Source organism: Cinclus cinclus, chromosome 20 (assembly GCF_963662255.1).
Source record: "Cinclus cinclus chromosome 20, bCinCin1.1, whole genome shotgun sequence".
Lineage (NCBI taxonomy): Eukaryota > Metazoa > Chordata > Aves > Passeriformes > Cinclidae > Cinclus > Cinclus cinclus.
The window spans coordinates 5,023,909-5,049,513 of record NC_085065.1 but is presented as its reverse complement, the minus strand read 5'-3'; the positions used below and the strand labels follow the sequence as shown (position 1 = coordinate 5,049,513).

The following is a 25,605-nucleotide window of genomic DNA, read 5'->3' as shown; positions in this document are numbered from 1 at the left end:
AGGAAAACTCATTGATGGGAACGTGTGGCTCTGTAGGGTCGGTCTGTTGTCCATGGACACGACTGCACAGGCATTTGGGGTGTGGCAGGGTTGGCGTTGCTGGGAACAGGTCCTGGTGGGTGGAGATGGTGTCCAGCTGCCATCGGAGTCTGACAGGTCTCCTCTGGGGTTCCTGTCCCTCCTGTGGGTGTTTTTGTTGTGCCTTTTCCTTTGGCCCTTGTGGGCTGGGAATCCAGCCCGTGGTTCAGACTGTGATGGACGTGGAGAACACGAGCCAGGCCCCAGGACACGGAGTGGAAGTCAAAGGGAACTGCCAAGCTCTGACCGTTGGGTCTGTGCTAATTGGACATAGGTCATTACAGCCTGAGTAATTACAGCCTGTAAAGGAGCTGGAGGAAATCAGAGACCCTAAGTCATTCTGGGCTGGAAAACCCAAATTGTCCCTTTCCCCAGTGCTGACCCCTCTCCTTGTCTCTGCAGATCTTGATCCACATTGGCTTCCTGACAGAGGAGTCAGGAGATGTTTTCAGCCCGCGGGTGCTGAAGGGAGGCCCTCTGGGTGAGATGGTGCAGTGGGCTGACATCCTGGCTGCCCTCTTCATGCTGGGACACAGCCTGAGGGTCACAGTCTCCCTGAAGGAGCTGCAGAGGTGGGTGCTGGGTTGCATCGAGGTCCTGGGTGGAAGCACCAGGTCTGAAAAGGCTGGGGAGGCTCTGCCCACCTGCATCTCAGACAGTGCTGGTGCTGTCCTGCACCACCAGCGTTGTGGCTAGGAGAGATCCCATCCTTCTACATCCCAGGAAAGTGGGGAGGACTGGGGTAATGCTTTGCATGGAGCTGATGTGGACATATCTGGAGCAGGGCACTACGCTGTGGCTTCAGTGCTGGATCTGAGCAGAGTGATTCCCTGCTGCCAGCACACAGCATCACCTGTGTCCCTGACACCTGCCCGGGGAAAGCTCCCTTTCCCACCCCATTCCCCAGGGGTGCTCCCTGCTGGGCTGGTGGCCATGTGGCTGCAGGATGCAGGTGTCCTGCAGGTCACTGGCTCTTCCCACTGTGCATGGCTGCACTCAGTCCCCGGGGCTTTGCTGGTGCTGTCTGAGCAGTGACTGTGCTTCCTTCCTTCCTCCCTCCCTCCCTCTCCATCACAAGACAAGCAGCTGGGATGGCTATCAAGTGGAAGCTGCATCCCTTGCCCTTGGTGGCCCCCAAGTTATCTCTCCTCAGGAGATGCTGGTGGTGACCTGGGGATCTGTGAGGGGATTTGCTGCTGCTGGAGGCACTTTCCACAGAGGGATGGGCTCTTTCTGTGGGAATGGGGTAACACAGGGTGAGAGCCTCCAAGAAGGGCCAATATTAGATGGAAAAAGAGGGAGAAGCAAACGGTGAGCCCTGTTCCTCTCTCCTGATGCCGTTCTGTTATTACTGTGCTGACACTACTGCCTTCTGTCACCTCATAAGGTTTGCTCCCCATACATCCCAAGCAGAGGGCAAGTACCAGGGAAATTGCAGATTAGATGGGTTATAAATCAAGAAGAGCCTGAAGCTGCCTCGGGGTCTGGGCAGGCTTTGGGAGATGCTAAGCTAGCATCGGCCACTGCCACTTAATGAGCCATGCTGGAAAGGGAGTGAAAAAACCCAACAGTCCTGGAGAGAAAACAACAAAAAACCTCCAAACCAGCCCCTGCAGCATTCACAATTAATGAATGGAATTAGCTCCTAACTAATTAACTAAAAAAAAAAAATTCTGGGTTCTAGAGGCAGCATCCCCTCAAAGAGGCGGGAATGGTGCTGAATAATACCCGTGTACTCGAGGATGAAAGGAGTTATTGGCTGGGAGGGTTGTGTTGTTGTGTGGTTCTTGTTTGTGTTTTTTAATGAGGAACCTCATGGTGGCTGTTGAGGGAGGGGAAGGAGCTCCGTCTCACGGGGTGGTTTTGCAGAACCCGTTTCCCTCTGGAGTGACTTTGGTGAGAGCTGCCCTGCTGCCTGTAGTATTTTGCTTTTGCCAGAAGCCTGGGAGCTTCCACGTCACCTGGCAGTGATGAGAGCTCCTCTTCTGACGTGGGTTTGGATGTGTCCCTTGGGATGCCTGGGAACGGCAGCTCCGTCTCTTCCCCTTCGCAGCTGAGATGGGAAGCGAGCGAGCTGGGCTGGGGCTGCACATCTTGCCCTTCTCTGTGTCCCAGAAACCATCCCCACCTCCCTGTGCCTGGCTTTGGTGATGTTTTAAATGCTGGACACCCACATCAAGTGCTCACTTCCATACTGATGGGCTGAGGCGAGCGGGGGCAGGACTGGGGATGTAACCACATCCCCTCTGTCCCTTTGGAGACCAAGCCCAGCACTTGGCTGGTCACCACTGGCACCTCCGTGCAGCCCATCAGGAGATGGGTTAATGTGGGTGGCACCAGGGGGGCAGGGGGTCTGTGCCAGGGGAGGGCTGAGTGGTGCCAGCAGTCCTGGTCCGTGCCTGCAGATCTGTCTAACATCCCTGCTGCTGGGTGGTACCTCTAAGGAGTGCTGCGAAAAGCTTTTGTCCGACCAGGAGCGAGTGGGAGGATTAGCAGAACGCATGTAATTAGTCCTGAGGTGTGCTAAGAGTTAATCTTGGCCTCTTCCTTAAAGCCTGGAGGGGGTTTTGCCTGGAGTCACAGATTTGGGCAGGGGGTGCAGAGAGCCAGGGATGCACAAAGGGCTGGAGCTGGGCTGCAGAGATGCAGCAAAGCTAAATCCCTGCCCCTGGGGAAGGGGCAGCCCGGGAACTCTGATTCCTTATCCCTCCTGCCCCCTGCACCCTCCCGAAGCAGCAAAGATTTGTGCCTCTGTAAACTGGGTCTGAATTTGTCCTCTCCCATTCTGGGTGTCTCCTGCTGACCTTGCAGCAGGACAGGCAGCAGTGTTGGGGTGGGTTTGGGGATATTTTGCTCCACCAGTGTGAAACGTTGAATTCATCCTTGTGTATTTTTCTTTGGCAACCCCAGCTCTTTTCATGGCTGGGAGCTGTAGCTGCTCTCACCCAGCAAAGCCTCCACTGGAGCCCATAAATTATTCAGCACAGATTAACCTCTCTCCTGATTTTTTTTCTTTTATTTTTTTTTGTCTCTTCAAATTTCTGAGCTGATTTTTCTTCATGTATTGATCATTGGCAAGGGATCACTGGAAGATTTGCCTGCATACACTTCAGCCAGTGGTTATCTGAGAGCTGTTCATGATTAGCATCTGTATTGATTGCAATGCAGCAGTGCCTGGATTTGGTCTGGATTGGGTCAGGAACGTTGGGGATCAGGAAAATGAAGGAGCAGTAAGGCCCTGGTCGAAAAAGCTGGTGATGGAGGGCTGGGGGTGAAAACCTGTTCTGAGTGTGACCATATGTGCTGGGAACCTCTTGCCACCAGCAGTGAAGGGCAGGTGTGTCCAGTGGTTCTTCCTCTGGTTTAGGGACCAATGCTAATCTGGAACAAAGATAAGGAGCTCAGGGAATCTGCTTGCTTCATCCCCAGCTCAGCTGGGCACTGTCCCAATGTCCCTGTGAGGTCTGAGACCACAGCCATGGAGCTCAGCCCTGGTTTTCTGGGGCCAGTTTATTTGGGTTATCTTTTACCCACTACCGACTTTAAAGATCTGTGAATTCCACTGCTGAGTCCTACCAGGGGCTATTTTTTCTCCTGTAGTTGAGCTAAGTGCAGGTGTTTGTTCTCCTTTGAACTCCCAGTGAATTTGTGAGCTGCTTGCCTCTGGAGAGGCAAGGGGTGAAACACGGGGTTATCTGTTCCCTTCCAACCCAAACCATTCCGTGTCTCTGTGTGCATCTTCCCAGGAGGAAAATGAATTGCTGAGTTGGAGCAGGGAGCCAGGAGCTGTGTTCTCCCTGCGACTTGTGCTGGGTGGGCAGCCAGCAGCATTTTGAGCCTTGTCTTGAAGCAGGGAGGAAAAAAAACATCCCAAATCTGAACGCCAACACTTGATTATTGCTGAAGACCCCTGGTTCTGTGTTGGTAGCCCAAAAGTGCTTTCAGGGAGGTGAGAATGCAGGCCAGTGCTGGTGTTGTTGCTTGCTAGGGGAGGAGTGGGAAGTGCCTGAAAGCTCAGAGCTGAGTTGTTAATGAAGCAGCTCATGGGTAGATGCTGGAAAATTACAAGCAGCACTTTGGAGCAATGGCTGTGCCCACGAGAAAACTTTAATAAGCTGAGGCTTTTCCTCTGAAGCACCCATGCCCTGGGGTCAGGCAGGATCAGGAAGGATCCTCTCAGCCTTTTCTCCAGGAGAAGCAGCACCAGGGGCGCTCCTGGAAGCTCCAGCTCCTACCCTCGCCCTTGAGCCATGGGGGTGGTCATCGTGGCAGGTCCAGCTGCTTTTCTGGAGCTAAGGAGAGGCTGGGGGAGAAGGGGCTGCAGACCTGTGAGCTGCTGGGGAGTTCAGAAAAACACTGAAAGGTGCTTTTCTCAATGGTCCCCTCAAAATTAACTGCTCATAAAGCAGGACAGAAAGTCGAAGAAAATGGGATTTGATGCCTCTTGGGGTCAGGGCTTTACAAAGTGTTCCTGGAGCTTAATCACTCCTGTGTCAAGTTCTGGACTCTTAATTCTAGTTCTGGCAAAGTGCTGGATTTGAAGCACGTGCCTGTATCAGGTGCTGGCAGCCCTTTCCCTGCTGTGGCCAGCGTGTGGTTTGGGTGCTGAGCCACCCTCCCTGTGCTGGGGATGGAGCCTTGGAGGTGTGGTGGGACAGGGCTCTGCTCCCACTGCCCCCACTCTCCTCTCAGTGTGATTTTCCTGTGCTTTCCATGCTCACCGAGGTGTGCTCAAGGCTGCAAAAAGGGCTGCTCAGATGGAAACACGATGACCAGAAAGCACATTTCTAATTGTCTCCTGGCAGATAAAAGCCATCTTTCTGTCTTGCATCTGTTCACATGAAAACCTGCACCATTCCCAGGCTCTGGCTTCACTCCCCTCGCCAGCTGGCAAAACCAGTCCTGCTGTTGTGTGGGAGAGAAAGGAACTGCTTGTGGAAACAGCCAGAAGTGGCTGGTTCTGTGTGATCCTGATGGAGCTGCAGGCAAAGGCTGTGGATTGATCAGCTCTGCACTGGTGGGGAGGAACCCTCAGCCTTTAATGGAGCATCAGGTTCTCCTGGTACTCGAGCCCAGCCTGGCCTTGGATGCCCCCAGGGATGGGGCAGCCACAGCTCCTCTGGGCAGCCTCTGCCATGGCCTCACCACCCTCACAGGGGAGAATTTCTTCCTTTATTTTGGAGCTGATGGTGCGGCTGGGACAGCAGGAGAACAGCCCATCTGTCCCAGGGTCTCTCCAAGCATCACCAGCATGTGAGTGCTCAGTTTCTGCTGCTCCCTGCAGACATCCAAGTATTGATTTCTCCTTTCTTGGGAAGTTCCTTCATATTGGCTGAATCTGTGACCAGAAAGAGGTGTTTGTTCTGGCACCCTCCTGTGCGTCTCCAAGTCCTGGAAATAAATAAATGGATTACTGAACTTCCTCGCTGCATGGGTAGGTCTGTGTCATACAAGATCAATGATGGGCCAGAGAAAGAGTCCAGGTGCACCTTGCAAAAGTGAAACCATTACAGGTGCTGAAATTGCTTGGAAATCCTCATTTCTAGTGAGTGTTCATTCCAGCAGGGGGAAGAGCTGGGGGCAGAAGGCAGGCAGTAGGAGGCTTATCTTGTTGGCTTGGATTTGCACTTGTTGCTTGCGATGGGGTTGTCACAGAGTCCTGGGAGCTGCTCAGGCCTGGCTCTGGTACCTTTCATCCCTGGATAACATCCTAGTGCCTGCTGGGCTCTTGCAGCCATGGAGAAGGTGAGGGAGCAGCGAGGACACGATCTGTTCTCAGCCTTGCTGATGGCAGCAGATGTGGGCAGAGAAGATGCAATTAAATATAATACAGAATATTGGCCCAGGCTGCCAGGAGATGCCCACGAGATCCATTTAGTGCCGGACTTCTCAGCACCAGGAGCGATAACACGGAAAGAAATGTTGGGTTAATTTGAAAATAGGTCAATGGGATGTAAAGATAACCCTGCAGTCATCTGACTCCAGAGTGCCTGCACTGGAGGGGAGGGGACGGTCCCCTGGCTGATTAAAGTACCTCTGAGAGGAAAATAGCAGGACAAGAAGCTGCTGGAGATTTATTCTGGAGTAGGCACAGCTGGTGGAGGCAGCTGGCGGAGAGGAGAGCTCGGCATCCACTTGGATCGGAGCCGCTCCGGCTGCTCCCTCCCAGAGAGGAGCCAGGGCTCAGCCATGCTCTGCTCTGGGATTTGGGATGGGATGAGTCCCCGGATCACCAGCCATGGCTGATCTGGGAGGGGAGGTTCCCCCAGGGGCTGGGGTCAGGTGGTTTCTACAGCAGATCCTTGGGCTGTGCTGGCGGTGAAGGCGGCGTTTGCGCTCATCAATTTTATTTGCGTAATTTCAAGCGCCATTAATAGTACATGGCACGAGGAAAAATCAGGGAAATTGCACTCCAGCCATGAGTGAAATTGGGTTTAGTAGAAAATTAGTTGACTTAACTGGCAAATGATGAAAGCCTGAATAAAGAATGTTTAAATAAGGAGGAATAATATAAAAAAAATTCTTCCCCCACCCCCATCTCAGAGGTGCAGGCTGGATTTGCATGAGTGGAATCTTAAAATCAGTGGCTATAAAGTGTTTAGGGAGGATAAGGGGGGGTAAATGAAGAGATGTTCTGCTCAAAGCCACTGCTCCTGCTCTCAGAGCTATTCCAGCCACGCAGCCATGGCACAGGGAGCACAAATGGATGTGGCAAGTCCTGAGCACCTGGAGAGAGGATGTGTGGCAGATTGCAGCACTGATGGGAGCTGGGAGAGTCAGAGCTGCTCTCCCCAACTAGTGGAAACTTTTTTGGAGGCTTCAGGATGAGTTACACTAATTGCTGCCTCCTTGGTTAGGACTTTCTTAAATTACAGATTATTTTGTAGTGCAGTGGCTTGTGTGACAGGTACCAGCTAGAGGATAGTGTGTGCTGCAAGCACGGTGTAATGGTTTGGGGGTTTTTAGCTAAATACAAGGTTTATGGATTGGTTCCACCACAGTGCATGTTGGTATCAATCACTGTTTGTCTGGTGACTGAGGAAAAAGCAGCACTGTGTGAGCAAATGTGTTGTTTAGAATTCCATCTCCACAGAATCCTGGCTTAAAAATTCCCCTTCAGCCTTCCCGGGAGGTTGAGTCTCCTTGGTGCCCTATTTATTGTACCGAGGTGGCTGTGGGAGGTGAGAGCCTTTCTATTCCTGCCATCTTCCCAATCAGTCCTGTCGTGTAAAATTGTGCATAAACGTGACAAAACTGCAACCTGCTCCCCCTGTGGCATCCCCAGCCAGGCTGCCCTGAGCTGATGCTGAGATTCCTTGTGACAAGAGCAATGAAGCAGCTGCAAAAGCAGCTCTTCTTCTTAAATTGAATTTTTTTTTTTTGTTTTTCCTGGCTTTAGCCAGCGAGATTGTTCCACGTTTACACATTTTCTGGAGTTCCTGTCATGGTCAGGAGTTTGGGGTGACTCTTCAGGAGGGTCAGGTTGGGATGGGGCTGGAGGAAGGATCTTGGTGCTCAGTGCTCAAGAACTTGGAACCACATCAGAACCATAGAAAAGCCTGAGTTCAGAGGCACCTTTTAAAGGTCTTCTGGTCCAAACCCCTGCAATGACCAGGGGCTTCTTCCACCAGATCAGGTTCAGAAGAAGAGGGACGTGTGGCCAGGAGCCAACCAAGAGCCCTTCATCATATTTCTTATGACCAACAAATTTCTGGCTCTGTGTGGTCCTTTCTGATATTAGTGAGAGACTGGAGAGCAAATACTTGTGATAATTGTGTCCCTTGGCTTTCCCTGGATGGGAAAGCCATTGGTTTCCTCTGGAAACAGCCATGGGATTGGTAGGTGAAATGCTGAAGGGCTCAGCAAGGGGTGAGGAGCTTATGGAAGTGCTCCTCAAAGGGACCCTGGGGCTGTGGGTCCATTTGAGCTTCAGCTGAGGAACAGATAAACCCCAGGCAGGGCTGGAAAGGAAATTCTCAGGTTCAAAAGCGAAAATGCAGAAAAATTAAGAGAACCAGTAAGAGACGTCACAGAGAAGGAAAGATTCAAAGTCTAGGAGTGTAAAACCTGACCAAAACTTTTATTCCTTAAAGAAGAGAAAATACCTACAGGCATGGCTGGGATAAATTGCCATCTCCAAATAGGGGTTCAGAGCAAGTGAAAAGCCCAGAAGAAAATAAAGACAGACGTCCTGGCAGGCAGGAGCTAAGGGTGAGATTTCACAGTGTCTGAGCTCAGACTTGTGAAATAAAACAGGAATTCCTCAGCCTTGTTGAAGGGACTGAGAATGAAACGGGACAACTGCGTGGTGGGAGTGAGACAGCCTGGGTGGACCAAATCAGCTCAGCAGTTTGGTTTTCCATGAGGATGCTGCTGCTTTTTGGGCGTGAGTGGAGTTATGAGGATGAGGAATTATCATCTTTAGGAAGAAAAACAAAATACAAGAGCAGTAAAACTGCAGAATGAATCAGCCTCTGAGCAAACTGGCACTGGGAAATCACAAGTACAAGCAACATGGATTTTTGAGAAACCTGCTGAAGCTGGAAGGTGTCACGGGGGATTTTTTTTTTTCCTGAGAAGGAGGAAACATGGTCCAGACAAGCAGATGGGCTGTCAGGCTGACATCAGTGGTACACTTGGTGGAACAGCTTTGGAGAGAGGGATTCATCAGTTCACAGAGGTAATTGGAAATGGAAGGAGACATACCACAGGTTTACCAGCTCTGTATCTTGCTGGATTAATCACATCTCACCCTGGCAGCGAGGTAACTGATGGTCTTGATAAAGAGATTGCAGTCAGTCGAGTTCATCTGGATTTTCATAATGCATTTTATCCACAGGAGGAGGGAAGAGGGGCTGAGTGTGGCTGTTTGTAAGGAACTGGCTGGAAACCCCCTGAGTGAGACCCAGGGCCCAGCTACCCCTGTTTTATGGAATTATTTCATAAATGGGACCAAAAGGGAGGAATATGAATGAAATGTGCCCAACATCCAAGGACAGGCAATGCCAGCAGAGTCAAGGAGAAGCTGAGGGTGCTCTGGGATGTGGTGGGTAAGGACTGGAATAAGAGAAACATACCAGGGTGTGCTGGGAGGGATGTGGAACTGGGAACAGGGAGCTTTAGGCTCAGCTGGGAGCCTTGCAGGCAGAGAGGAGAGGAAATATGTGGCTTGACAAGTCTGTCACTGGTGTGACTGCAATGAAAGTAAACGAAATCTGGTGTCTGCAACAAGAGAGGTCCAGGGGAGGGTGTGTGGTGACTGGGATGCTGCTGATCCCTGGCTGGGAATGCTGTGCCTCACAGTCCATGTGTGAGGAGCAGGAGCTCAGCTGGAGCAGGTGAAAAGATGGGGAGGGACCAGGACTCTTCAGATCTTTGGCCTGGGAAATAAAAACTGGGGTGAGGAGAACCATCTGCCTTCCCCTCCATCAAAAAGGAGCTGTTTGATGACTCCTGCTCAGTGTCCAGCAGGGAAAGGGGTGTTGGTGGTGCTGGGGCTGATCCCTTCTGCTTCTCCCCAGTCACTTAGGGGTGCCTCCAGGACGGGGGAACTGCCCCCTGACCAGTCCCCTGCCTTTCGACCTGATTTACACCGACTACCATGGCCTCCAGCAGATGAAGCAGCACATGGGGCTCTCCTTTAAGAAATACAGGTAAGCAGAGCCACTGCCTGCTCTTGTTCTTCATTTCATTAATTACCAAGCAAAAAGTAATGCTACTGATGAATCCTAGGAGCCAGACCCTTTGATTTTTGCCTGGCTGGTGCCTTGCTGTGTCCCCTACTGCCATGGCATGAGGCATTCTGAGCCTCACGTATTTAGGATGAAACCTCATTAAAAGAGAGAGACTTGGGGAAAGACCAAACCCTGAACGTGCCTTCAGTGTGTCGATGTGTGCCAGGGATGGAAATAGCATGGAGAGGAGTGTGAGCCTTGGGAATTTGTAAGGTGCCCTGCCCCTGGCTCCTTGAGCATCAAGAAAAATGTCATCATCCCCTGGTACATCACCAGCCAGGAAAATCTGTGATTTAATTTAGTGCTGATAGACCTGCTATTTATTATGTTTTTTCTCATCTCTTCCACTGTCCTCCACAATTTTATTAGAGAGAAAAATGACAAGCTGCGTTATTGCTTTTATTATAAATGCATTCAGCTTGTTTTGCTCTTCCCTTGCTTGTTGTTCCTCTTCTCTCCTCAGCCTTGTGCTAGCAGTGCCTGCCTCAGCATTCCCGGGATATTGGGAAAAGCATTAATAAGCATTTGGGAGGTTTCATCATTCTCGCAGCAGTCAGGGAGCTGAGGGTCCTGCGGAGGAAATTGTCCTGAAAGGAGGGAGCAGTGTTGGGAAGGGCTCCTTGGGATGCTGCTGCTCCTCAGCTCGGGGCGCACACGAGGGACGAGGTTCCTGGGGACAGCAGGTGTCCTGTCTGCTCCGCAGGTGCCGTGTGCGGGTCATCGACACGTTTGGGACAGAGCCAGCCTACAACCACGAGGAGTACGCCACGCTGCGCGGCTACCGCACCAACTGGGGCTACTGGAACCTGCAGCCCACCCAGTTCATGACCATGTTCCGTAAGTGGCCATGCCTGCAGGGCCTTTGACTTTAAAAGGGATGGATTTCTCTCCCAGTTTGAATTTGCTGGCGTTAATGTTGATACCTCAGATTTCCTAGAGCAGAGGCTGGACAGAGAATAAAGTAGGGATTTATTAAAGGCCTCCAGTAGATACACCTTGGGGAGTGCAAAGCCTCGCAGGGGCTATGCCCAAGAGGGACAGCAGTCATGAGTTTTTCAGGCAGAATTAAGTTTGGTCTATCTGCATATCAGGGATTAATCCTTCAATTGGACCTTCAGGTAATGAAGTCACATTCCCCCAGTTTGCTCCCCCCCAGTTCACTTTTGTTTTTACTTTTCAGGGCCTGAGGCTGTGATGGTGACCTTGGTTCTCAGGCCTGTTTAGTCAGGATTGTTTTGTCTGGCCAAAATGTGAAGACAGCTTGCTAGCACTCTATCTGGAGTTCAGTGTTATACCCGAATGCAGTACAGGATCTGAAAAACATAAAAGCTAAAATCTTAAGGCATCAGTGGGGTCCTGCCAGGGTGGCTGTGGGGCTCTGAGATCCTCTACGAGGTGATGTTGGGGCAGTGTTGTCCTCCCTGGCTCTGCTTCTGCTTCCCCTGCCTGCAAGGAGCTCCTGCTGGGCTCCTCTTGGGCTACAGAAAGATCCAGGGAGTGAGACCAGGCTCCTTCCACTGGTCCAGCACAGCCAGGGCACAGCCAGCAGCTTCCAGTTGGGGTGGTGGTGGTTGCAGAGCCTGGTTTGCGTTCAGGGATTCCGAAGGTGAGAGCAGCTCAGGGACTGGGATTTGCCTGTGGCATGGACGGGAGATGTGCATGTCTGGAAGGAGCCCCGTGTCCCACTGGCTGCTGAGTGACTCAAGTGTTCCTTTTCTGTGGCTGGGTAAAGCCCCTCTGGCAGCCTTAAAAATACCTCACTGTGTGCAGAGCTGCTCGAGTGGGTTCTGAAGCCTGCATTTCATGACCTGCTTGGATGGGGATTCAAACTCCATTTTCCTCCACGCTCCATCAGGGCTCTGGAGCTGGGCTCATCTCAGCCTGTATCCCCAACCCTGAGGATTTTTGTATCCCAAAAAACATCTGTCCAGCCCCTGTCTCCTTCCCTTGGTGCCCACAGCTCACACTCCTGACAACTCCTTCATGGGCTTTGTGTCAGAGGAGCTCAACCAGACCGAGAGGCAGCTCATCAAGGCCAACAAAGTGAGCAGCATGGCCGTGGTGTATGGCAAGGAGGCCAGCATCTGGAAGGTGGGTGTCCTTGGGCTCCTGGGGACAAGCCAGGCAGGCAGGGGAGGCAGCCCCAGCCTCTGGCCCTCACCCCAAGCTGTTAAGGTGCAGATCTGGGTGTGTTTGCAGAGGATCATCCTAGTCCCAGTCTTGGGGGAGTGATGTGACACATCCAGAGCCTCCAACAAACAGGGACAGGCTGGTGGGATGACATTTCCTGCTCCTTGCTCTGGGTGATGCTTCCTCCGAGCAGGCTCTGAGACTTAGGATTTTGTATTGATGATTTTATGTAGTTAATTATAATGATTGCCACTAATTAATTGCAGTGATTGCTGCATTGTGATAGGGATAGTTTGTGTCTGCTTTCAAGCACTCTGTGGAAAGGGGTCGTGCTCCCCAAGCCTGGAACACCTGGGGGAGAGGGGTGGGTCGCTGCATGGGGACAGCCCCTCCAGCCCCCAAAACATCCCCCTGCATCTCCAGAGGTGCTGTGCATTCTCCCCCCATCTAATCCAGAGCTAGCAAGCTGCTTTTCCTTCCAGGGCTGTAAAAAGGAGCTAATTCTCATTGTCTGTTGATTTATTTCTATTTTTCCCTCTGTGCACCGCCTGGGGCTGCTCCAGTTGCAGGTACTGTACCACACCAGCTGCTGCTGGGCTTTGCCTCTTCGCCTCTTCTCGGGAGAGAAAAGGTTTTTGTCAGAGTCGACTTTGCCTTGACGTGGGCTTGGTCCTCTGGAGCTGCTGGGATTGATGTGGGTTGATGCAGTGGGGGCTGCACCTCCTTCCCTTCCCAGCTTTCCTGATTAGCAGCTGCTAATTAGCAGGGATGCTTGTGTTGAGCCAGGATCCAGCCACAGCATCTCCTCTTTACTGGTGTTTGTGGGTTTTCCATCACTCCCCAGGTCTGAGAGCAAATCCTCCCTTGCCTCTGCCTGGCTCAGGGGCTCCCTAAAAGCCCTGCTGAAACCCCCCTAAATCTCATTTGAGGAGAACTGTAACATCTTGTCTTATTTTTCTACCATTGCCCTGCCCTTTCTTACCCAGAAGGTTCCTTGGAGCTTAGTTAAAGTAATTTGGGAAGGCACTGAAGAGAGTTCAAATCCCAGAATGGACATTTCCCTCCACCCCAGGTTCTACAGCCATTTGCTGTTTTGAGTCAGAACTAACAAACAACATCAGTTTTTCCCAAACTGTGTATTTGGGGTCATTTATTCCTGGGTGAAGAGGCTGAAGCTGGGCCTTGCTGGTTCCTTGAGGCCAGGCTGCCTGGCCCTTGCTTCCCATCTTGTACCACTCCGTGGAATGCAAAATCCCTAAAGGGGTTTTTCCTTATTTTGAATGGCTTTTTTAGGTCTAGAAAGGCAAAGCCTACCTCCAGCTTTTGGAGCCAGGTGCTTATTTACCAGCCTTGGACCAAGCATCCACTCCAGAGCAGGATGTTTTTGACATTTGGAAACATTTCATTAAACCTCCCTTCCCTTTATTTCTCATTTCCTACCCCTCTGAACTTCTCGCCTCTGGCTATAGGAGCAGAAGTTTTAATAAGCTGGGAAAGCCTTAGAGCCTTGGAGAATTCCAGGGATGGAATGGCTGAGGGCAAAAATGCAGCATTTGAGGAGGCTTTAAGGCAACATATAGACTTTTCTCAAATTCCCCATTCATAACTCCATATTCCCCCTGGTCTTTGCTCTTTTGGGAATGTTGCAGCACTGGAAAATCCAGCATGCAAAGGATGGACCCTTTGTGTTTTTTTTCAAGCAAAAAAAATCTGCAGTAGAGAAATTGTTAAAATGAAATGCTGCTTTGGAGCAAAAGAAGGGAAGTCTCTAAGAGAAGAAAATTGATGGCCCCCTTCATTTTCCAGGTAGTGAAACAGGATTAAATCTGAATGAGAAAACCCTTGGAACTTGTTACTTGGAATAAGAGGCTATTAGCAAGCTCTGGTCTTTGCAGACTTCCTTCTAAACCCTCTGAATCCTTTAATTCAGCAGCTCCAGAGTGGAAGTTGCCCTTGGAGGAGACAGGGAAGGCAGGAACTTGATGATCAGAGTGATGGATCCTGCAGTCATTTGGGCTCCCCAGGAGCCTGGGGCAGCCCAGGATGTGTTTCCAAGGAATGAGGAGGGGCTGGTGGGGATTTTGCACTACCGTGGGTCTGCCTGAAGTGTGGCAGGTGCTCTGTGACAGCAGTTTGAGGGTTAACCTCCCCCCCCCAAAACCATGGGGTTGAGGTCAGACCCATCTTTTGGTGTCGTTCACGTGTCTGCCCTCCTTCCCAGGGCAAGGAGAAGTTCCTGGCCATCCTCAACAAGTACATGGAGATCCATGGCACGGTTTATTACGAGACACAGAGGCCACCCGAGGTGCCAGCATTTGTGAAGAACCACGGGCTGCTGCCCCAGCACGAGTTCCAGCAGCTGCTGAGGAAGGCAAAGGTGGGTGAGGGCATCCCAGGACCCTGTCCCCCATTACCTGTGCTCCTCCCAGGCTTGCAGGCACTCCCAGCTGGGATAATTAACCATGAGCCTCTCAGCCAGGATAATTAGGCAGGAACCAAGCAGAGCACATTGCAGATCAAGATGTGTCTGATGAGTTTCTCCTTGCAGACTGTCCACGGGCAGAGCACAAAGTTTCCTCATTAATTCATCTATTGCTAAGTGGGGTGGTTTTTTGTTTTTTTTTTTTTTCCTCACCTTATAGCTATGATAAAAATAAACGAGATTCTGGGAGTATGTGGGTGTGGGCACATCCCTGTCGCCTTCAGCTGGTGCCTGGGGGAAATATTCCTGATTTACCAGCCCAAACAGCTTTGGCAAAGCAATGTTGCTCCATGCAGGCCCAAAGTGATGGTTGTAAGCACCACGGGGGAACTTGCAGCTCCTGGACACGTGGCTGTGCAAAGTGGGCTGTGGTTGATGGAAAAGGGGGAATTTTGAGCCCAGTTTGTTGAACCCCATGAGAGGCTTAGTGTGCAGGAGCAGGCAGCAGAGCGGGGACGCTGGTGGGTTTATCTGGGAGGTTTCCCCGTGGGGAAAATCACTCTCCAGCACTGTGTTTCTGCCTTGCAGCTCTTCATTGGCTTTGGGTTCCCCTACGAGGGTCCAGCCCCGCTGGAGGCCATCGCCAACGGCTGCGTTTTCCTGCAGGCTCGGTTCAACCCTCCCCACAGCTCCCTCAACCACGAGTTCTTCCGTGGGAAACCCACCTCCAGAGAGGCAAGTGTGCTGTGGGGACTGCATGGAGACACCCCCTTTGCACCAGGGCTTGGGCCAGCCTGGGGAGGAGCAGCTGCTGTGCTGGGGTTAGGATTTTTTTTTTTTTTTTTTTTTTTTGGGCAAGAGTTCCTCTGTGGATGTCTGCAGATGGTGTCCCCGTTTGGGGAACTTGCCATGGATGGAAGGGGCTCTGCCGTAGGTTTTGGGGTTTTCAAGGAGAAGGTGGTGCAGGAGCAGACCCTCAGCTCCTTTTCCACACCCTGCTCCCATCCCAGGAGATGCTCCTCTGCTCATCCCTTTGTCCCCCCAGAGGGACACCAGGACCTGCACAGAGTGGCAGGGCTATGAAATCCCTCCCAGGCTTGCCCATGGCTGGGAATTCAATCTAAGTAGAGCAGGAACTCTTTAAAAGTTAAAGGCTTGAGAAAATTGCCTCCTTTATTATTAATAAAGTGGATAATGCAGTGCAAGGCTCCCTCGCTGGGCGGGGAGAGAGCTGGGGGGTGCAGCTGGACTGGGCTGTCCTGTCCCCCCTGATTGCCACAAGCACCCCCCAAATTTGGTGTTCACACCCGCTCGGGTGGGGCTGGGGCTGTAGCTCAGCCGGGGGAGGGCTGTGAAATGCCTCAGGGTGTTTATGTGCTAGAGGGGAAAGAGGTGATCAGTCTGCCGGGGAAGAAATGAGGAAGAACCGTGATGAGGAGGATAAACCACGCAGCTCTTCTCCTCCAGCTGGCAGGGCTTCAGGCCCCCCTGCGATGCTTTGTGGTGCACTCAAAACACCTCCTCTGCTCAGTAACCTCTCTCTTCCCTTCCCAGAGGAGATCAGGGCTGGAAAGGCACCTCAGGGCTGAAACAAAAGAGGTGGATCCCCAAAAACCACCTGTGTGGGCAGCCCAGGGAAAAGCAGGGATGTCAGTACCTGTGAGTGCCAGCGTGTGGGCTGCCCGTGGCATCAGGGTGATGCAGCTTCCAGACTGCTCTCTCCCAGTGCCAGACTTTCCCAGCCTTTCAGTGGCAATGAATTTTCTCCCTGCCTTGTTTCTAGAGTTAGCGAAGCTGGAACTGTGGTGCCTTCACACTCCTTTCCTGCTTTGGTGCCTTTTTACCCTCCAGGCCAACGGAGGGGCTCAGATCAAGGTTAAATTGTCCCTGTGTCACAGAAATGGAGATATTCCATGCTGCAAAAGGAATTCAGCGTTGTTGGGAATAGAACATCCCAACGCAGTGGGAATTATTGCACGTCATCCTGAGGCTGGGGAGTGCCTGCATTCAGAGGAAACCTTCTTCCAGCACTCCCTATTGCAGTGGGTTAAACCCCAGTGTGGCTGTGAGGCTGCTGCTCCTCTCTGCCATCCATCCATCCATCCATCCAGCTGTGAGCAGGAAGCAGCAGCCATTCCAGCAGGGACTGCAGAATCCAGCTGGCACCGCTGTGTTTCAGGTGTCCTCCCAACACCCATATGCTGAAGACTTCATTGGGAAGCCCCACGTGTGGACTGTTGACTACAACAACTCCGAGGAGTTCGAAGCTGCCATCAAAACCATCATGAGGACACAGGTAGGGCTCGGAGCAGTTTTGGGGTCACCTCCCCCACTGCTGGGTTTGGACAAGCAGCAGCAGCAGATATTGGAGCCTGACTCTCCTTTTCAGACATTAATTTCTTTTCCTTTCTCCTTTGGACTTTTTTTCCTGCAGCCCCAGGGGCACGCGTGCTCCCACCTTGCTTTGGCACTGAGCATCGCAGGTGTTTCCCCAGGGCAGAGCTGTGCCTTTGAGGGATTCCCTGGAGCAAGGGGGGGCTGAGATAAGGTTTGGGAGCAGGAGGCTGAGGTTGCTGGAGGTGTAGAGCAGCTCTGGGAGTTGGTGTGATAACAAAAGATTAACCCAGGGAGTCACAGTCCTCTGCAGCTGCCTGTCCCCCATTTCACTGATCGTTAGCTTTGGATGGAGCAAATCGATGGGAATAATTTCAGGAGTTGCCTCTGTGAGGGATGTAAGGAAGGGGAGAACCCCAGGGAAGGCAGCACTCCTGCTGTGCCCACTCTGGAAACACTCCCTCATTAATATTTACCTCCCACCCTGTGGCAGGAACCTTTCAAGTTGTCCAAATCATTAAAGTCAGTTTTCCTGGAGGGGAGGAAAGTGCTGGTAGCCGTTTTGCTGGCAGTTTGCTTCACCTGGGTTGAGCCATCCTCTCTGGAGCACAGGGATGTGCTGTGGAACCCAGGCTCAGGGTGCTGGGTGGGAGCTGGGGGGGACAGCTGTGATGCTGGTCAGAGAAGGGTCACCCTTGCTGTTCCCTGCACTAGAGGCTGCAGTGAAGGGTACCTGTGGCAATCTGGGGACCCCATTGAGGTAAGGTGGCCACGCTATCACCCTGTGTCTCACCTCCTCGAGGGTGATTGCTGCAGCTCTTCACCTCACACTCGTTTTCTCTGTGAGTTTGTAAAGGTTGGTCAAACCCTACTTAGGAAAACAGTTGTTGTTTTGCACATTCATTCCCGTATCTCAATTAGAATTAAATTAAAAATAATGGCATCCCTGCTGCTGTGCTGCCAGGCCAGCTGTCAGAGCTTGACCCTCCACCATCTGGGCTGGAGACAGCCCTGAAGTGAAGGAATTGCTGTGGGTGGGAGGCCAGGAGCTGTTTTGGGAGAGAGAAAAAGATTTTCGTTTTTTCCAGAAGAGAAGAAAGAAAACAGTGAAGCCTGGTGCTGCTGTGCTGTTAAAGTAATTAAAGAACAGTGAGAGTGAGGTGGAGAAAAGGGCTGTGCTGGTTCCTGGGCAGCTGTGCTGACTGGATCAGGTCATTTAAGTGCTTAGTGGTCTGGGTAAAAATGAAAAGATTTTAGGGAAGGGTTTGGTGGTGTGATGGGCACTGGGCAGGAGGAGCTGGTGTCCAGGACTGGGCACTCACTGGAGTGTGCTGCTGCTGTGCCCATCCCTGTTTTTCCCCAAACCAAGCTCCTGTCTCAACTCTTCTCCTCATTCCCGCCCTGGGATCACCCTCCTCTGCTCTGTAGTGCCCTCCCACAAAGCATCCCAGCCTCTGGGATCACCCTCATCTGCTGGAAGTCCTAAATTTGCCTCCGATGAACAACTCCAGTCACTGAGGCCCCATTTGCATTGCAGCATAAGGTCACTCTGGAGAGGAGGGATTCCTTCCCACCAAGGAGTTAATCCACAATTCACCTCTCTGGGGCTTTGAAGATTTTGCATAAATCCTCCCAGAGCAGAGCAGGGAGTGAGTGTCAATAACTTACAGCAGCCCGTCCCCCTCTTCCCTTTTTATCTTTTAAATAGAAAAGTCTGCTTTATTAGAGATGCTGTCAAGGCAATTAAGCCTAAAAATTGACCTACCTTACAGGTTTAAAAGCCTTATTATGGGCTTTGGCTCCAGGAGTCCATGAGTATCTTGTCTTTAAAATACTGTTTGTTACAGCAGCACCTGAAAACAAGGGCATTAGCAGGAGGAGCAGTGGAAAGATGGTAGCTGGGCAACTTAGTGTTCCTGTTGCCAGCCAGTTAGTGGAGTTTGGAGAAATTATTTTACTGACTCCTTTTTTTTCCCCCTGAAGGCAAAATGGGGTGTTCTGTTATTGGCATATCTAATAAATTTGTCTGTGTTTCAGAATAACCACCATCAATTTATTTTTTTCTGTCAAAACATTTCATTTCAAAATTACTGGAATGAAATACTATGGTTTTGTTTCCCATCTGCCTGCCTTTGTTTGGAAATACCCTGCCAATTTATTGAAAGGAATTCTGGATCTGAAATGATGCATTTCCCTTTGCTTCACCAACTCAGACAGATTGAACCTGAAACACAACACTTTCCCCCTCCCTGATGGGAGAAAACATCGGAAATTGAAAACTGACCTGAAATTTATTTTATTGAGGGATTTTTTTTGTTGTCATATGACTGAAAAAAAAAAAATTACATATCCCACAGATGCTTTACATCTTCTAGGCCAGAACTCAGTAAGTATTTTTGGGGATATGGAATCTTGTGGGAAGACTGGCTCTGCCATCGGGTGGAAACTGTGCTGGGGACAAGGGACTGGGAACTGGGAGCCTGGCTGGGAATTTGGGAGCTGGTTCATTACTTAGCAGTAATTCTGGTGTGGTCGAGCTGACAACACGCTGGCCCTGCTTTGGTCCGAGAGGGATTTGCTGATTCTCAGCAATATTTCAGTGTCACTGCAGCGCCCCGGTGTCTCCTGCTGAGCCCCAGGGCTGCAGCTCGGGGCAGGCTGTGCCATCCCACAGCTCCTGCTGGGCTGGCAGAGCTCCCCGAGCACAGGGCTGGCTGCTGGCTTTGTGCAAACAGAGCAGTTGGGATGCAGCCTGCATCCCTCCCAACCTAGTTCTGCTTGAAAGAAACTTCTTCCTTCTGGAGGCAGGGCTGAATCATGCCTGGGACGTGGCTTGGGTTTGCAATCTGTGTTTTCTCCCCCAAGAACAGCCCTTGTGCTGCCCTCTCTCATCCTTTTGGAGGTGACACCCGGTCCAGGTCACCCTCCAGCTGCCGGGCAAGGTTTTTGGCAGGCTGTGTCTGCCATTCATCTCACTTGGAGCACTTCTGGGTTTCCCTGATGGTTTGCATCCCTGACATGTTTATAAGGAAAACTAAAACCAGGGAAGCACCAAACCCCTCTACCCCAGAGATCAAATCTCAGCACATGGACAGGGGACAGAGAGACAAGTGCTGTTCCCTTGGGAAAGGTGATGCTGGAGGCTTGTCCCAGTGATGGATTCTGTCTGTTGTCCTGGGGTTAGAGGCTGCAAAAGGAGAGAGGTTTGCAAGCACCACCATTTTCTGGGCCTTCATCTTTTCCCATTGTCAAAACCAGTCCTCACACAAGCAATTTAATAGACCCAATATTCTGGTGTAGTGAAGGGAGAAGGCTTCATTATATTAAAGTCAAACATACAGGACTATAATGGAAAATTATATATTTCAGACTATGCCTGAAAGAGTGGCACATTAAACATCACAGTGAAAATAGCTGGTTAAAATGTTCCAGCCTGCTGTTACGTGCCAGCACAGAATTGCATTATTTTTCTACTTATTTGTCTGATGATGTTCAGATTTTTTTCCACCCCGCTCTCTTTTCCTTTTGAATGAAGGAGACTTCATTCTCCCTTCCAGCTGGAGGTTCTAAACGCAGGGCTCTCTAGTGGCATCCCTACAGGACACCAGTACCTCCGTGCTTGGCTGATGGAGAGAACACTGGGGCTGGGAAACTCTGGCTCTGTGTTCCCCACCTGAGGAAAGGATGGCAAAGTCCATCTTACCAACCCCTCCCTCCCCTCCCATGCCATCCTGTGCATCATTCTGCAGTGGGATGCAGTGATCCCCACCTCAGAACCCATCTCTATCTCCTCCTCCTCCCTCCCTGGGCTCTGGGGACACCCTGAGCTCTGTGAGGAGTGCCATTAACAACGTGGCTGTTGAGAAGAGGCTGAGCCTGTCAGATTTTAATTAAACAATTATCTTCTCAAAATTGGCGTTTTCTAAGTCCTGAGTGCACGAGCTGAATCCTAACAAAACCTGGAGAGGGGAGCAGAGGGAAGTGAGAGCCTTTGGGTGACCCTCTGAGAGGGAGAGGGGCAGGAGGAGCAGAAGCTGCAGTGGGCTCCAGCCCACTCCTGATGCCCAAGGATCCCACAGGGAACCTGTGGAGAGGTGGGATTGCACCTGGAGCATCACCTCTGGATACATGTGCAGGCACAAGGAGGATTTGTGTAACGTGCTGCAGCGTTTTGGGGGATGAGTCTTTTTCTGGAATTATGTCTGCACTATGCCTGGCAAGAGGGGGTCCTGGGAAAAGCCCCCCCTGAAAGCAGTGGTAAGATGAGACTGAGCACTGGTGATGCTGAGCAAGGTTTGTCTCCTCCAAACTGGTGCCAGGCACCCCCAGCCTGGCTCTGAAACCAAGACAGGCAATTTTGCTTTGAGAGGCTCTGCCCCAGTTAACTGAGAGCCCATCAGGAATTCAGAGGCAGGATTGGTGCCTATCACTGTGTCACCCCTGATTAGCGTGCACATCTGTAATTAGATGAAGCAGCTGTGATTTCCAGCCTGGCTGAGATCTCAGGTGGGATATTTATGGCAGGGAGATGCTTAGAGGGCTCTCAGCAGACTGAGCCTTTGAGCTTGGTTTTGACAGGTACTTCAAAAGGAAATAGCTATTTTGGAGGTGCAGAGCTCAGAAAATAGAAGCAGCAGTGTTTTCTGGATTAATTATCTTCGGGTGGTTTTGCTTATAATCCTTCTGAGTAAAGCTCTGCAGAGTAAGGGGAAAGGAGGTCCCAGGACTGGCCCCTTCCATGCACCAACCTCCTGCACCTCATGTAACATCTCTCTGGAAAAATAAGGGAGTGTGGAAAAACATGTCTTCCCAGGGCAGAAGGTTCCTTAAAAAAGAATTTGTTCCAGAGGGAAGAGAGGCATCAGTCACAGCCTTTGTGGCAGTGCTCTTCCCATGGGGAAAATCACTACAGACCTGGGGGCAGTGGTCAGGCACTGGTCCTGCTGAGGGCAGGGAGCCTGGCTGCCTGCTCCTGGCTGTTCCTGGCTCTTCTGTCTGCCCTGGAACTTGTGCCACCACAGTGCCAGGGACAAGCTCATGTGGGGACACTGCTGAGCCACCATGCAGAGGAGGGAGTTTGTCCTGACAGACCTGAGGTGACTCCCAGAACAGGGAGGGCAGGCAGAGTCCCCACACTGAAAGTATGCCATGATTTGAGCACTGCTGACTCTGTAAATAGCAGTTCTGGACGTGGAGGTGCAGGGACAGCACTGACATCCATGTGGGCACCAGTGTTTGCTCCATCCCAGTGCTCACCCAGCTCCTGCCTCCCTTCCCCATCCCAGTCAGTGCCAGCAGGGATCACCAAGCCCCTGGGACTGGCAGAGATGATGAGTCCACCCCATCACAGCCACCTGCACTGGGCAGCAAACCCTCAGTGACACGGCAGTGGGGAAAGGGAGATGCTTTTCCCTGGACTGGGCACAGCCAGTGCCAGCCCTGCTCTTTCCTGGCTAGTTTTATGGTCACAGCCTGGACTTCCTGCAGTGGTCAGAGATGTGCTGAGGTCAGGGGAGCAGAGGATGCCAGACCAGGCCTGGGGCAGCACTAAGATGCTCTTGCTCAGCACTCAGATGCTCTTGGATTAGCTCAGCACCTTTTCCAATTCTACCTCTTCCCTGTATTGTAAGATTGCTCCTCCCTTGCCCACAGCTGCAGAGTGTTTCTTGGGCTGAAACCGTTCATGCTTTAGTTTGAAGTGACCTATTGGATGAAAACTGAATTGATTTTATGACTTGCTAAAAGCGGAGAAAAGGGAGGCTAAAATGGAACAGAGTGATTTCATTTTCACCAGTGGGTTGAACCCAAAGTATTCTTCTCTCTTTATCACTTTATGACTTGTGAGGTTTCTTCAGCCCTAGGATTCTTCCCTGCTTGCTTTGGTGGACAGGATGAGTCTTGGGCTTTGGTGGGTGGGAGAGCCATGCCCAAGGTTCTGCTGTCTCAGGGGCAGGGCAAGGCTGTCCCCACCTGCTGCCTGTACTCTGCTCTTGCCCTTCACAGGTGGACCCTTACCTGCCTTATGAGTACACCTGCGAGGGGATGCTGGAGCGGATCCACGCCTACATTCAGCACCAGGTTGGGGAGAATCCCTGTCCTCCCTGGGGAACCATCTCTGTCCTTGTGGTCAACTTTCCCTCTTCTCCCTGGGGAGCACCCCTGTTGTCCCATGGACACTGTGCAGCCAGTGCCCTGATTGCAGAGAGCAGCAGGAGATGGGGCTGGGGGAGGTTTGTCATGGACCAAAGGTGCTGGGGGTTGGTAGAGGACACCTGGGGGTGCTGGGGCTGGGTCAGGGCCTTTCTGCTGCAGAGAATAGGGCAGCACTGGGAGAAGAAGAGGTGAGAGAAGAAGAGATTCATCCTCTACAGCAGGAGATGCCGTCTATGCATGCAGGTGACCTCAACCTGACGAGCAAAGTCATCATCCCAAGTGTCCTCCTGTCCCACCAGCAGCCTCCCTTCCCCACTGTTAACATCTCAGGGCACTGACCCATTATCTTCTCTGCCACCAGGATTTCTGCACAACATCATCTGCTCCGTCGTCTCCCAAGACCAAGAGTCCTGCTATGCAAAGCCCTCCAAGCCCGCTGGCCCTGTCCCCCAACTCCACCCACCTGGTGTGGTCCCCCAGTGCTGGGTGGGCCCCCCAGGCGTGGCCCCCGGTGGCCTCTCTGCAGGTGTGGGTGTCAGAGCCCCAGCACACGTGCACGGAGACGTGCCGGCGGCGCGGGCTGGTCTGTGAGCCCACCTTCTTCAGGTTCCTCAACAAGGAGGAGGTGTTTCTACAGTGAGTTGGGGCTTTCTCACTGAGCTTGTGGGGGGCCACCAGCCAGACAATGTTCCCTTTGCTCCCTCCATCCCCTGCACCCATTTTTCTCTTGTTCTCCCTCCCAAAATACCAGTGATGAACCTTCATGCCCAAGGCAGAGCAGGCAGGGCCCAGCTTCACTCTTCAGGAGGCAACAACAGCCTTTCCGTGCAAGGTTCTGCCTCTTTCCAGCCCCTTTCCTCTCCACCTCCCGCATGCTCTCTCCCTCCCTCTCCTTTTTAAAGTCTCTCTCTATAAAACTGCATTTTGAGCACACAGTGGTGAAGTTTTAATAGAGTATAAATCTGTAACTGGGCTCCTTTGCTGCTCTCTGGGCAATTAAAATGCGAGCGTTGCCGGCGCTGTCACGCTGGTCAGGCAGGCGCCGCGCGTCCCGCTGACATTTTTATGTGATAAATTAGAGCTGGGGCCTGGCTTTCACTCTTTCCCCCTGCACGTCCTCCTCCAGACCTTAAAGCGAGGTGGTTCTGGGACTCATCAGCTGAGAAGTGTTGGTGGGAGGGCAATGCCAGCACTGCCATTCTGTCTGGGAGGGGATGGGTGTTAAAATCCACATTGGGCATTTCTGCTGCTCCTCGGGGCTTCTTCTGATGCCTGTCCCAGTTTTCTGGCTAATCCCAGCTAACAGGGAGCATCTGGGCATTCACTGATCCCCTGTCCCTTCCAGGGAATGTTATCTGCAGTAGGAGGTGTCCATGGAGATTGGACAGAGCTGTTGGTCAGCTAAGGGGCTGTAAGACAACCACTGAACATCATGAGCTGGAAGGGATCAATGAGTCCAACTCCTAAGATTTGGGTGAGGGGCTGTGGGTATCCTGAACCATCTGTGGGTTGGGGTGATCTCTGGGCTGCAAGGTTGAGTTGCCAGGGTCTTCCCTTCCTTCATGGTGTGTTGGGCTGGTGACGAGCACTCAGGCATAGCCAAGGGGTGTCAAACACAGATCAGCAAAGATCTGCCCCACCCTTAGCAAAAGAATCTCCCCAGGAAAGACAAAACCCTTCAGTGACCCCCCAGCAGTGACTCACCTAACCTGACCACCTTTCCTTGTCCCCCAGGCTCAGCATCTCCTGCGACAGCACCGAGTACGAGATGAACCACCTGTACCCCGCGGTGGCCGAGAACGTCCACGAGTGCTACCTCCAGAAGGAGCCGCTGCTGTTCAGCTGTGCTGGCTACAACACCAAGTACAGGCGCCTCTGCCCCTGCCGCGACTTCCGCCAAGGACAGGTGGCTCTGTGCAGGGACTGCTTGTGACAGGGGTGTCCCCACCGTGTGGGACACGGGCACCGGGTGGCTTTTCCTCAGAGCTCTGCAGCGGCCGAGGAGCTGCGACAGGTCTGAGCCAGGGCTGTCGGGCTCTGGGGGTTGTTCTGTCCACCAGCCAACTGTGAATGACCATGTCCTGAACTTCGGAGTCATTTTCTTCCCGAGGAGCATCGTCCGACCGCATCCGAACCCACCTGGACCTGGTGGCGCTGGGATGGGGTGGTGGGGAGAGAGGGGCTGGGGGCACCCTTCCCCTCCTCTGGCAATGGGACAAGCCACCAGCAGACTGCAGTTTCAGGGTTTTCATCTTCTTCAAGCATCTAAGTTGTTTTATTTATTGATTTTTTTTAACCCTCACCCTGACAAGTGGTAAATTAAAGGGGAATCTACACCCAGCCCTTCTGTGGGAGTTCTTGGGCAGAGCTGCAGTGGGGGGATGGGGGCAATGTTGGTGGCTGTTGTGGATGTAGAGCTGGGGGAGGACAAAGCACAAGGAGAGTGGCTGGGTTAGATGGACACATTGGGGATTTCACCCCAGGAAGAGCCAGTGTGGGCTGGACAGTGAAGGGTGGGCCGGGGCTGGGTGGGCTCCTGGGAAAGCTGCTGCTCTCTGGGCAGGGCAGAGGTGCCCAAAGTGATCCTCCCGGCCTCCAGGCTGCTCTTCACCCTGTTGGGCCGTGCACAGAGCTGAACATCCCCCGAGGGATGGTTGGAGGTGGTGGTGAGGGCACGGGGGCTGCTCGGGATTCAGGTGAGTGGGCAGAGGGGAGGATGAGCTGCAGCACCCGAAAGGAATTCCTGGTGGGCAC

The 25,605-nt window shown here is 52.1% G+C and overlaps 1 protein-coding gene across 2 annotated transcripts in view; it reads left to right on the top strand.

Moving 5' to 3' along the window:
* MGAT5B (alpha-1,6-mannosylglycoprotein 6-beta-N-acetylglucosaminyltransferase B) overlaps window positions 1–24,784 on the top strand; it is a 66,321-nt gene extending 41,537 nt beyond the window's left edge. Inside the window, exons 8-17 of one of the 2 annotated variants that reach the window (XM_062506157.1) lie at window positions 481–650; window positions 9,600–9,731; window positions 10,516–10,649; window positions 11,773–11,903; window positions 14,164–14,319; window positions 14,953–15,099; window positions 16,544–16,660; window positions 22,702–22,776; window positions 23,213–23,487; window positions 24,586–24,784. In XM_062506157.1, coding sequence (XP_062362141.1) covers window positions 481–650; window positions 9,600–9,731; window positions 10,516–10,649; window positions 11,773–11,903; window positions 14,164–14,319; window positions 14,953–15,099; window positions 16,544–16,660; window positions 22,702–22,776; window positions 23,213–23,487; window positions 24,586–24,784 — 1,536 coding nt within the window. Of the gene's footprint in view, window positions 1–480; window positions 651–9,599; window positions 9,732–10,515; window positions 10,650–11,772; window positions 11,910–14,163; window positions 14,320–14,952; window positions 15,100–16,543; window positions 16,661–22,701; window positions 22,777–23,212; window positions 23,488–24,585 lie in introns of both variants that reach the window. The other variant, XM_062506156.1, reaches the window with a different exon arrangement.
* Window positions 24,785–25,605: the final 821 nt, after the last annotated feature.